This window comes from Muntiacus reevesi, chromosome 2 (genome assembly GCF_963930625.1).
Source record: "Muntiacus reevesi chromosome 2, mMunRee1.1, whole genome shotgun sequence".
Lineage (NCBI taxonomy): Eukaryota > Metazoa > Chordata > Mammalia > Artiodactyla > Cervidae > Muntiacus > Muntiacus reevesi.
This window is the reverse complement of record NC_089250.1, coordinates 90,047,158-90,060,243: the sequence shown is the minus strand read 5'-3', so window position 1 is coordinate 90,060,243 and position 13,086 is coordinate 90,047,158. Positions and strand designations below refer to the sequence as shown.

The following is a 13,086-nucleotide window of genomic DNA, read 5'->3' as shown; positions in this document are numbered from 1 at the left end:
GTTTTACTGTCGATGCTATGGTATGATATGCCTGGCCTACAGGACACAGATTAAAATAACTTCATACCAGATTCATCTAAGATATGATTAAAACTTGAACACACAGACAGACAGGAAAAGCTAGGATAAAACTAAAGATGTTGCTTTTGGCAAAACTTCAGGATCAGAACTCAGCGACATCTCAATTATTTGAATTCCTCTTTTTTTTTTTTTAATCCATTATATCAATGCCTACAGGCAGGTATGACAGTTAAATAATTCCCCATGGGTGACTCTTCTGACTGATGGGTATGCTCTTTAGCTAATGATTGGTTCTCATCAGCTGTAGTCTCTTGGGCTTCACTGACTCTACAGAATAACAGGCATTTCCACCTATTTTCCCTATACTCTTGAAGTTCAGACTGATGTTCAGATACAGAGTGGTTTTTGGTTTGCCTACAAAACAGGTCAAGAATAAGCTACCTCCACTTAGAACACAAGTTACAGGTCAGAAAAGCATCCCACCTCAGAGGACTCGGGACTTCATTCCATTCAGGACCCCAAACAAAATGAAAAAAAAAACTCTACTCCTTTGGGAACATTTACACTTTATTTCTTCCAGTAAAAGCTTGATGGCTAGAGAGGAACTCTGTCAGCTCTCTCTGGCTCTGCTCTACAGCTGGGAGCTCCCATCCATGGGAACTCGATTCCGTTTCTTTTAGAAGCGACAGGCTGAGCACCGCGCGAGGGCAGCACAGTGCTGCGTGTGCGGCCAGGTGCGCCCGGACGCAAGTCCTTCCTCCTCACAGCTGCTGACAGACAGACATGTAGGCGTAAAACATTTCTCTAATAAACAAATTGTGTAGGGTCAAGGAAAGCAGTCTATAAACAATGCTTTTTAATACTTTAAAAGCCTTATCATTTCATCCAGTATTCAATGAGGGTCTACCATTTGCCAAGCTTTCATGCAAAAAGATGGGATGAGAACAGAAATGAAATCTCATGAAAGTAAATCATTTACCAAGCAACCTCTTGAATATACTGAAGTGCGCACAGTGGAGCGGCGATGGGGGCGCGCACTGTGCAAACTGGAATTAAAAATATATATATACATATATATTTATACTGAAGAGCATATCTGAGTTTAAAGTGTTTCTATTTTATTCTATAACAGAAGTTGGCAGGAAAAGTGTAATATGGACAAATTATTTTCCTGATCAAAAAAGAATCTCTCCCACTTCTAATATCATACCTATAGATATCTTCTGTGGACAAAGTGGGCAGCTATGATCAAAATAGTTTACACACACAACCCCACACTGTAGTATGTTAATTTTAATCCACCTTTCAGGTCCCTATTTATCTTTCAAATCCTGAAAGCTGTCTTGCCCGATTTCCTTGATATCTTCAGGAATACTGACCCTTTGTTTTTTCTTCATATGATTTGCACAATTGTATTTCTATGTTTATTTGCATAATTATTTGATTAGTAGCTACAGGAGCCCTAAGTCCTGGGGTCAAGGCTATTGGGCTTACCATTCTCTGGCTAAGTACTTACTTAGCACAATGCGTGGCACATATAGGTACAAAATAAATATTGAAAAATTAACGAATAAATGAATAGTTTAACTGCCATAATTTCAACCTAGGGAAAATAGAAGGCCTAGATTAATAAGCTTTCTCCCATAGGTTTCTAACTAGTGCCATCTTAAACTGGAAATGCAACTAGTAAATAATATTTGAATCACCAAGAAGGTCCCTAATAACTCATAATCTAATCACTTCTCCAAGATGGGGATTAACCAGTTTCTACTCAAACATCTTCAATGATGGTTAACTCACTACTTCACAAGTTAGCCCACTCTAATTTTGGACATGTTTTTTCCTTTTTCAAGTTGACAGCTATGCAATGAGTTAGGTATAATCAGTTGACCATTCACTAATTTGCAATTTCTACCCATATTCTGCAGTTCTTCCATAGTTCTTCCCAGAGCTTTGTCTGGAAAATAAAGAGTATACTAAAGGGAAATTCTGAAGCAAAATAAGCAAACAATCTTTGTGGATGTTGAAGGAAAAGGTCTGGAGGAAACATGTCAACCTTGGGCACTGAAAGGAGAATAGCCGCCCAGAACTAAGAGTGAACGAATACCCCTTGAGCCCTGAGGCCGCCGGGCTGGAGGGGCGCACACTAGCACAGACACGCACACAGTGCCAGGGGCTCATCTCCGGAACGGAGAGCCTCTTGTACAGGTTGGTTGGTACCGATAAAAAACAGACATAAAAGATACACAGGCAAAGGCTAGAAAAATAATACTACATCATACTACATCATACTACACACATACTACTACATACTACATACATACTACATACATACTACATACTACTACTACATACATACTACATCATACCACAATCATACTACACCTGCAAATCATAAGGCTCCTAGAAATAAGGTTATTTATTTTTTATTCCTTGGAACTTAAAGGTAAAAAGTCCTAGGTCCAGAACGACCAACCATCCAAGTCATAAGACATAATGATTCAGTGCGACTGAACAACAGATGACCTATCTTTATCTTATGCAACTGGATTCAACTCCTGGTTGATAAAGAGAGGCCACCTTTGCCTTATGGAACTAGTATCACTGTGTTTCCAAAACAGGAGGCACAAAAGATACGTACCAGAATCTTCTCAGTGTTAAGGGAAAGCAGAGAGTCACAGGGTGGTGATCCTTTGGGTTCACAGTCGGAGTCATGGAAATTCAAAAAGGATGACTCTGAAAAGCAAACAGTCCTTGTTATTCTCCTCACTTTAGATGTATGGCTCTTAAGCACTTAACTATGCACTGCAATGTGAAGAATCCAAAACCAAAAAAATGACAAGCATAAACAACATTGAAAGGAGCATCCCATCTTTCAAAATCTTTACAGCTGGGTAACATTTTATAGTTTCCAAGAATCTTACACACACATCAGGATTATCCTCACAACAAACACAGTGGTTAAGATTCTAACATGGAAAATCCACTATTTGGCAGCATTTACCAGAGGTTAAAAAAAAAATCACCAAGAGGAGAGCACAGTTAAGCCAGGAAGACCTAAGATATGTGCTGAGGAAATTTCACGGTGGTCCAGTGGTTAAGCATCTGCCTACCAGTGCAGGAGACAGAGGTTCTATCCCTGGTCCAGAAAGATTCCACATGCCACCGAGCAACTAAGCCCATTTACCACAACTGAGCCCACACTCTTGAGCCTGGGAGCCACAAGTACTGAGCCTATGTACTGCAACTACTGAAGCCCATAGAGCCCAAACATCACAACGAGAAAGGAGCCCCCACTCACCACAACCGGAGAAAGCTCATGTGTAGTAATGAAGACTCAGCGCAACAAAAAAACTAAATACATAAATTTAAAAATTTTTAAAGATATATACTAAGGGTCTAGTATCTAGACTATATAAAAAAATTTTTTACTTCAACAAAAAAGGACAATCCTATTTAAAAATGAGCAAAGGACTTGAATTGACAACTCTCCAAAGATATACAACCAGTGAGTACATGAAAAGATGCTCTACATCATTATTAGTCAGTGAATACAAATCAATGAGGTATCATGGCACACCCACTAGGATAGCTATAATTTTTTTAAATGGGAAATCACAAATGTTGACAAAGACAGAGAAATTGAACCCTTGTGCAATGTTGATGGGGATGGAAAATGGTGTGATCACTGTAGAGTTGGGTGGTTCCTCAAAAAGTTAAACAGAATTACCACCTAGTCCCACTACTCCACTCCTAGGTGCATACCCCAAAGAACTGACTAGTGGGACTCAAACAAGTACACATATGCACATGTTCATAGCAACACTATTTACAATAACCAAAAGGTGGGAACAGCCTAAATGTCCATCAACAGATAATGGATAAACAAACTGTGATATATACATGCAATGGAATATCATTCAGCCTTAAAAATGAATGAAGTCCTGATACATATTACAACATGTAAGAACCTCCAAAGCAAAAACTAAGTAAAAGGAACTAGACACAAAAGGTCACATAGTGTATGATCCCATTTATACGAAATACCCAGAACAGGCAAATCCACAGACACAGACTGCACCTTGGAGGGGAATGACGTGGGAATTTACTTTGGAATTATGGGAAATGCCTTAGGGTAACTGCACTAACCAGTGAATGGACTAAATACCACTGAACTTGTTCACTAGAGAATGGTTAATATTTTGTTATGTGAATTTTGCTTCAATAAATTATTTTTTAAAATGAGCTCTAATTCAGCAGTCATGTTCAAGGAACCACAGGACCCAATTTAGCTGAAATCTCACATGAGCCCTGGTGGGGAGTAGAGACTGAAGCCGGAATACTAAGCCTCACAAATCACAGTGGGGTTTCAAGGATGGATGGGTTCAGACTGGGGTGCAGAAAGGGGAGGAGTATTCCAGGCAGGAGGAGTGGTATACAAAAACACAATGGCAAGCAAATGCAAAGGGGCAGTGGACTGACAACCTAGCTAGGACGGGGCTGCTGGAAAAGAAAACAGTATGAGTTTAAAAGGTAAATGGTCAGACTAGGCTAAGTAATGAACCCAGAGAAAGACTTCAGTCCGACAAGAATGAAGAAGCAGTAATGCTTGTTGATCAGTAGCTGAGTATGCATTAATCTATAACCTATCTCTCCTACCTTTTAAAAAAGGTACAATTTGAGAACTTCCCACCCACTGAGCATTGTGCTAAAGCACTGCATAGATAATGGGTGTATTCTAACAATCCCTCCACTTTGCAGAATTCTCTTCAATTTCAACAAACAAACATCTATAGAATTTAAAACAGCTATACAGCATTCCATTGCATAGAATTTAACCACGCTCCTCACACTGAATATTTAAGATGTCCTTTCTTATCTCCTTAATACAGATACTGTTTCAGTGAGTATCCTTGGGCTATATTTTTCGCAAATTTAATTTACTGGGCAATTAAAGTATAACATGCGTAATTGCTAAGGCAAAAATTTTAACACTTTCCATTATATTGCTCCATTTCCATCCCAATACTTAAAAGTAATTTCATTCCCATTTGCAGGGTATAACATCACTCTCTCTCTCTACTTAAGAGTACTGCCATTCTTTTTATCTTTCCCAATCTGAACACAGTACTTGTAAGACTAACCTTTTGATTTATTGGCCATTTGTAGCTCTTTGTAAATTGCTTTTGTTGTTGTTACTGTTTAGTCACTAAGTCATGTCTGACTCTTTGCAACCCCATGGATTGTAGCCCACCAGGTACGAAATCCACAGGATTTCCCAAGCAAGAATACTGGAGTGGGTTGCCATTTCCTTCTCCAGGGGATCTTCCTTGCCCAGGAATTGAACCCACACCTCTTACATTCATAGGTGGGTTCTGTACCACTGGACCACCAGGGAAGTCCAAAATGCATATGTCCTTTGCTAATTTGTAAGTCATATGACTTATTCTGGCCTAAGATATAGGGAATAATTTCTAATTATCTATTTTCCAAATGGTTAGCCAGTTGCTTCAGGGTCACTTAAAATTATCAATTTGAATGCCACCTTTATAAGACATGTAGACACTGGGATCTATTTCTAGACCAGTGCTGCTGCTAAGTCGCTTTAGTCATGTCCGACTCTGTGTGACCCCATAGACAGCAGCCCATCAGGCTCCTCTGTGCCTGGGATTCTCCAGGCAAGATACTGGAGTGGGTTGCTGTTTCCTTCTCCAATGCATCATGCATGCTAAGTCGCTTCAGTCATGTCCGACTCTATGCCACCCCATAGACGGCAGCCCACCAGGCTCCCCTGTCCACAGAATTCTCTAGGCAAGAATACTGGAGTGGGTTGCCATTTCCTTGCCCAGGGATCTATTTCTAGACTCCTTTTTTACAAAAAATCTTTGAGATGATTTATGTGAAAGTCACTCAGTAGTGTCTGACTCTTTGCAACCCCATGGACTGCAGCAGGCCAGGCTTCCCTGTCCATCACCAACTCCCAGAGCTTGAGAGTAAAGGCAGATCTGAACAAAGTTAAGGATTTGACAGGTGAAGGTCCATGGGACACTGGCAGGACTGGGAGAGCGATCCAGGCAGAGATACAGCGTGCTGTCAATCTTTCATCTTCTTAATTGACTAGAGGTGAATATTATACCTCCACATTATTGAACTTTTAACTGCTCTATTAATGTCTTACAGTGGATCACTATATCAACTACACATAATCGTATCAAAGTCTTTTTAATATTTACACTCACTTAGCATCTTATTATACTGGGTAAAACCTCCCCAAAGTGCTCAACAACACTAGTGATAAAAGGCACGCCAGATTATTCTTGACGTTAACACATCATTTGATGACCCAGAATTTCCTCAACTTCTGACAATAATACTTTTTCATTTAACATTTTTAAACATCCAGGGGGAAGCTGCTCTATGCAGCTATTTTGAGATCGATATATTTTACCATATAAAGGAAGAATTCTCTGCTTCACCAAAAATTTTAAATCCAGAAAGGTGACTGAAATTTATCGGGGTTTTTTTGGACATTTCTCTATCCTAATCATATGATTTTTCTCCTCTGATCTATCAAGTGCTCAAAGTGGAACGTTCTTTTGTACTTCTAGAATAAATTAGTAATTTTTGATCAAGGCAGATTATTCTTTTATTTGCTGGCTTTTGTCTACTAATATTTTACTCAGGATTTTTATAACTATGTTAACAGCTTTCTTTCCTTCCCCCACTTCCCAACTTTATCGGATTCTGGCATCAGTGTTGTTGGTGGTCTGGTAAGGTCTGTGATAGGAAAATAGTTTGTTCTAGTTGTAACTAGAGTTGTTTGGCCTAGGAGGTTAAATTTGTTCTTTAATTTAAAAATATTTAATTCACTATGGAGTCAACTATCTTCTAATAATAACCTAGCTGTATTTAAATAATATAGATTTCCATGAAATTAGGAAATGTCTGTTTTCCTCATTGTTCAGGTCATACAAGTAATTGAATTGTGATTACTGCAGAAATATTCTCAAAACAAGAATCTCATTTTTTCTTCTACATCATTTTTCTGAATATTTCTCTATTGCTTCATATTTTTAACCTATTAGCAGAGATTTCTCTGCAGTTGTCTCTTAATTCTAATGGCTTCTCCAGTGGTGCACATATCCCCCTCATTCATTACAGACAGTTGCATCTACTCCCTATTTACATGTTGGCCTTCTCAGATTGATCTATCTTATTCTTTGTTTGAAGATGCAGCTCTTGGATCTATTGATCAATTTCACTGTGGCTCTAATTCATTTATTCTGGCTATGTTTTTTTTAGTCCTGCAATTCCCCTTCTTTTATCTTCTAGTCTCTCAAGCTTAGTATCCAGTTCATTTATTTCCTTTCCTCTTTAATACTAAGACGCCACAGAAAGTTTCAGCAGGAAGATCACTGATGGTGGTGACAGGAGACCTGGAGACTAGAGCAGGAAGGCCAGGTGGAGGCTGCGACCAATTAAAGAGCAGGGAAGTCCCAACATACGTAGAGGCCACTGGGTTAAAACAGGGTCATAGTCTAAAGAGATAGGAAGTAAAAAGGACAAGGCTTTTTGAGTAAAACTGGGCTCGGGAAGAGGAAAGAGGCACTATGCCCAGTTTGTGCAGCTAGAAATGCGGAGCTTTGCCAGGAACTGAAGTTGGGAGTTTAAGAGGACGAGTGCTTTTAGAAGGGAGTAAAGCGCTAACTTTGGATTTAAGCAAGTGTTCATGAGATGCTAAACCAGCAGCTGTCTTGCATGTAGTAACGAGATTTCAGAGAAAGAGAGAGCTACAGATATAAATTTAATAATCATTAACGGTGGATGATTAAGCAGGTGGGATCTCTAAGAAAGCTTAGGAAGCTTAAGTTCAATGAGAAGAAAAGAGCTGACCCTGATGGAGACAAGATGTTTAAGAGGCAGAGGGAAAATAAACTTGGTAATTTACCTTTTCCTGAGGAGGGATCTTAGAATTGTTTCTTAGAATTGTTCTACATCTTTGTCATAAAGATATACGGAGTTACAATGATTCCTAAAGGGAAATACAATTGGGTCAGGGGTGCTGATCCTCCATGCAGTTAAAAAATGTGTGTGTAACTTATAGTTAGCCCTCTGAATCCGCAGTTCCACAGTCAAATTCACCAACCACAGATCATGTAGCACTGCAGCATCTCCTACTGAAAAAAAATCCATGTGTAACCGAACCTGCACAGTTCAAACCCACATTGTTCAAGGGCCAGCTACAGTTGTTTCTTCTCATTTTTCTTGATTAGCCTTGCTAAATTAGTGTCTAATTAATGTCTGTATTTTCAAAGAACCAGCTCTTCTTTTAATATTTAAATCTACTGTTTCCCTGACATCAAATGTAATTAATTAGTTTGACAGCAAAGTAAGAGTGGTTCAGAGCACAGGATGACTCAGATTAGATGCCTAACTGGCTGGCTGACTTTGGGCAGGTTCTTGAAATTCTCTTAGCCTCAGTTTCTTAATTTGTAAAACAGGAATAAGTACCACCACATACCCTCATAGGGCAATTGTGAGGAATGGACATAATGCATACAGTTCACAGAATCACTGTGAAATGTTAGTATGTACATCTAGGCTAAAATTGCTGGTTCTTTCCTGAAAATTTCTTCCTCCTGCTTTCCTGAAGTTATTTTGGTCTCCACAGTACTTTACAGTTTTCAAAATAATTTCACAAACTTTTTTTTTTTTTTTTTTTTTGATGCTCCACTCTCTGAAACTGGTAGAACATATTTTGGGCTCATTGTACCCAAACGGAATGACGATCAATGTTAATGGACACGTTCAAGGTCACAAAACAGAGAAACAGTGAGATGAAGATTTGCCACAGTTATGCTCCAGGATACTCCATGGACAGAGGTACACAGCACATTTGTCATCACTCATCATACCAATGCAGGGTCCTAGTAATAATTTACTGCAGCAATGCCATCCAACTTCTTTCTTTTTTCTCCTAAACCTTATACACAGCCGACTTTAAGAGTGTCTCTGGTGAAGATATGGGACCTGACTGTAGGACAGGGAGACAGTGTATACAAACATCATCTGTGAGCAATTCTGCGGTGAAAGTAAACAAAGAGATGAGGTGGTGGCTGGAAGGACTCGGTGGTCCTGTCTTTATTGCAAGATGGGAGCTATTATAACTATTTGTATGCTGATGGAAGATGTGGAGAATGCTGCACTAGGCAGAGGCACCCTCCAAGACAACCGGACCATAGTTAGGACGGTGAGAAAGTGTGGAAGTTCTCTCCTGATCACTTCCTTCTCAATCCAGTAAGAGGAGAGTGTTACCTCCTGCTGAGGGGAGCCGTGTCACTGGAAGGAGAGCGCATATGGCACACATTCCCGTCCTGCAAGTAAAAACTGAAAGCGTGCCAGCAGCAAACCCCACGGCCGATCCCTGCAGGAAAATGTTTTATAAGGAATTCCACAGCTGCTGCCATGCTCATCACTTGACCTCTTCACTCTAGGTGTAACAGATGGTGGGCCTGGTTCACCTAAACACAAGGATGACTGGGCTTTTCCCATGGAGGAGCTAGAACTTGGAAGTCAAGTGCCAGACATTTATTGACAATTGTAGTCCCAACTGTAGGGTGACCTGTGGCTGGAGGAGCTTCCTGAAGGCCAAGCAGGTGCTACATGGCATTAACTTAAGAGTACCTTTGCTTATATCAATTTCCACATTTGTAAGACAACCACTGTTGAGGATGAAATTGGGTCCCCCTAACGCTGAGTTGTACTGCCAAGTTTATGATTAACCTTTCTATTCAAAACTTCATTCTCTTTCTCATTCTGCCCCTGTTCCCCTCAAGACTCAGGGGCATCAAAGAAAAGTGGGCATTGTTGAAACCAAGTACAAAACCCGGTACAAAAGCCCCTCCATAGCCCCTTTTTCTTGTTTGTAGAAAAAAGGCTTTAGTTCCCTCGGCCTTCCCTGAGTTTCAAAGAGCAGATGCAAGCAGCAACCATGTAGGGAAGTGAGGGAATACAGAAACTAACGAAAAGCAGTCAAGCAAGGAAAGTTGTTGTTGTTCAGTTGCTAAGTTGTGTCCAACTTTCTGCAACCCCATGGACAGCAGCAACTGGTTTCTCTGTTCTCCACTATCTCCCTAAGTTACTCAAACTCATGTCCACTGGGTCGGTGATGCCATCCACCCATCTCATCCTCTGAGGCCCCCTTCTCCTCCTGCCCTCATCTTTCCCAGCATCAGGGTCTTTTCCAATGAGTTGGCTCTTCATATCAGATGGCTAAAGTAATGGACCCTCAGCATCAGTCCTTCCAATGAATATTCAGGACTGATTTCCTTTAGGATTGACTGGTTTATCTCCTTGCTGTCCATGGGATCCACAGGAGTCTTCTCCAGCACCACAATTCAAAAGCTGTCAATTCAAAGCAAGAAAAGTAATGGTAGCGTAAATAACAGTTCAGCAATAAAAGTCCTAGTTCCTCCTGAAGGGATATACATAACAATCTGATGCATATCTTGGAGATGCTCTGCAGAAGGGAAGAGCCCACCCAGGTGGAGGATGGTGACTGCCTGCTGACCACAAGCCTGTAGCCCCAGGCTGGCTGGAACCAGAAGGCTGATGATTAAGATTCTCAAAACATCACCTAATTACCTCACCATCAACCAATCAGAAGAAAATCCACAGACTATAACTCTCATCCCAAATGTTGTCTTTAAGAGTCTTCCTTGAAAGCTTAAGGAGAGTTTGGGTTTTTTGAGCATACGCTGCCATTCTTCCTGGCTTCGTGCCCTGCAAATAAACACTGAACTTTCCTTCATGACAACCCGGTATCAGCAGATCAGCTTTGCTGTGTTGTGGGCAAGTAGACTCAAGTTCGGTTCAGTATCAGAGATGCTGTATATTAACTTCCTAGATGGTCCCCAGTGGTGCTTTTCTTTCAGACTGTAATAATAAGAAAAGTAGTAACTGGGAAAATTCTCTTCCTCAAGAATTTATATGTTTCTTTTATTCTAATATTATTTATCAGTACCTGAGATGTGTAAGTTATCATAAAACAAATTGAAAATAGAGGCTGCCCATGGAGAATTAGATTATAAAGTCAACATATATAATTAATCCTCTAGAACATGGATCTGCAAAAGCCATCTTAAAGAGACAATGACTTTTTAGCAAAACATGAATATAATCTGATTGAAGCTGTATTAACTGACATAAAAGTATTAACACATGTACAGAATGTATAAACCCAAAAGAAAAGGAGCTCGTCAGCTGCACATAATGGAAAAAGAAGCATGGAAGCAAATTATGCAGCACCAACTCAAGAAGAGAACTGGGTGGCGGGTGCTACAGGCCACCGACAGGGCAGCCGGCCTCACCCGCACTAAGGCTGATCATTTAGCCTGGAGCTTAAGCTGGACTGAAAACGCATCTGATGCTCAAAGTGTACTTTTACGAGCTGAAGACTTGTTCATAAGCCCACACCTACTGTCAAACATCATCATCTCTACTGGGGAAGCTGAAGCAGATCTAGGCAGTAATGTGAAACCATTATTGACAAGGAAACATGGTGTCACTTAGAACATCCCAAACACAGGCAGAAAAAAGTCACAAGAGAAGTCAGCTGGTCTCCTGTGTGGAAGTGGTGCCAAGTAGAGGACAGACCTCCTAACACAGGACCCCGGGTGTCCATGTGAAGAACGCCAGCACCGAGCAGAGGCCATGCACTGTGCCAGTCCCTGAGTCAGAGATGAAGCCATAGCAAATATTTCCCAATAAAACCAGGGTGACACAGAATAAGACTATCAACATGCTTAAGAACAGACAGCAGTTACTGGTTTGGAGTCCTATCTGATTACCTCCACTACTCAGTTTGGGAAAACTTAGGGAGCTTTACACTTGTGATAGAAGCATTTTTCTGCATATGTCATATTTCAATAAAGACTGGAAATAAAAAAGATAGCAGATGGAAAATGTTGGAAAGCATTAACCCAAAGTGAAAAGTATTAAAATTCTGCTTTTGTACAGACAGAATCTGTACAAAATTCTGTCTGCAAGATAACAAGCTTAAACAAAAAGAAAAGATGACCTCTTGGAAACACTACATTATGAAAAGGAGATGCTGTATAAGTTGGTCAGTCAGCCAAGTATCTACCAAGTGCAAAGAAGCCAAGCCATCTCTACACACTGTAAAAGACACTTCTTGAAAAGTTTTTACAGAGAAACTGCTCTGCCACTTCACGTAGTCATGCTCCATGCAGTTAGATTTTAAAACCCAGGCCATGTATTTTTTGCCGGCGTCCAGAGGGGAAAAAAATAACCCTTGTCATCCAAAAGTGAAAGTGTGAAAATGTTAAGTCACTCAGTTGTGTCTGACTCTTTACGACTCCATGGACTGTAGCCCGCTGGGCTCCTCTGTCCATGGATTTTCCAGGCAAGAATACTGAAGTGGGCTGCCATGCCCTCCTCGAGGGGATCTTCCCAACCCATGGATTGAATCCGGATCTCTGGCAATGAAGGCAGATTGTTTACTGTTTGAGCCACCAGGTCACTCAAAGCAGAACACATCTACCAGCGTACAGAAACTTGTAAAAAATAAAAGTAGTTCTTAATGACACCAGCTCTACAAGAAAAACCTAGTAAGTATGAAAATACCATTTGCAAATACCACAGTGACTGTAGCCATGAAACTAAAAGATACTTGATTCTTGGAAGAAGAGCAATGACAAACCTAAACAGCATATTAAAAAGCAGAGACATTACTTTGCTGACAATACTTTGCAGACAACGGTCCACATAGTCAAAGCTATGGGTTTTCCAGTAGTCATGTATAGATGTGAGAGTTGGACCATAAAGAAGGCTGAGCTCTGAAAAATTGATGCTTTTGAACTGTGGTGCTGGAGAACACTCTTGAGAGGCTCTTGGACAGCAAGGAGATTAAACCAATCAATCCTAAAGGAATTCAACTCTGACTATTCATTGGAAGGACTAATGCTGAAGCTCCAATAATTTGGCCACCTGATGCAAACAGCCAACTCATTGGAAAAGACCCTGATGCTGGGAAAGATTGAAGGC

The 13,086-nt window shown here is 40.4% G+C and overlaps 1 protein-coding gene across 4 annotated transcripts in view; it reads right to left on the bottom strand.

Annotated features, from left to right (window-relative positions):
* Positions 1-13,086, bottom strand: part of TTC13 (tetratricopeptide repeat domain 13) — a 75,643-nt gene that overhangs the window by 56,657 nt on the left and 5,900 nt on the right. For all 4 annotated transcript variants that reach the window (XM_065922319.1, XM_065922318.1, XM_065922321.1 and 1 more), the window contains exon 2: positions 2,663-2,757. In XM_065922319.1, the coding sequence (XP_065778391.1) occupies positions 2,663-2,757 (95 nt within the window). The remainder of the gene's footprint in view (positions 1-2,662; positions 2,758-13,086) is intronic.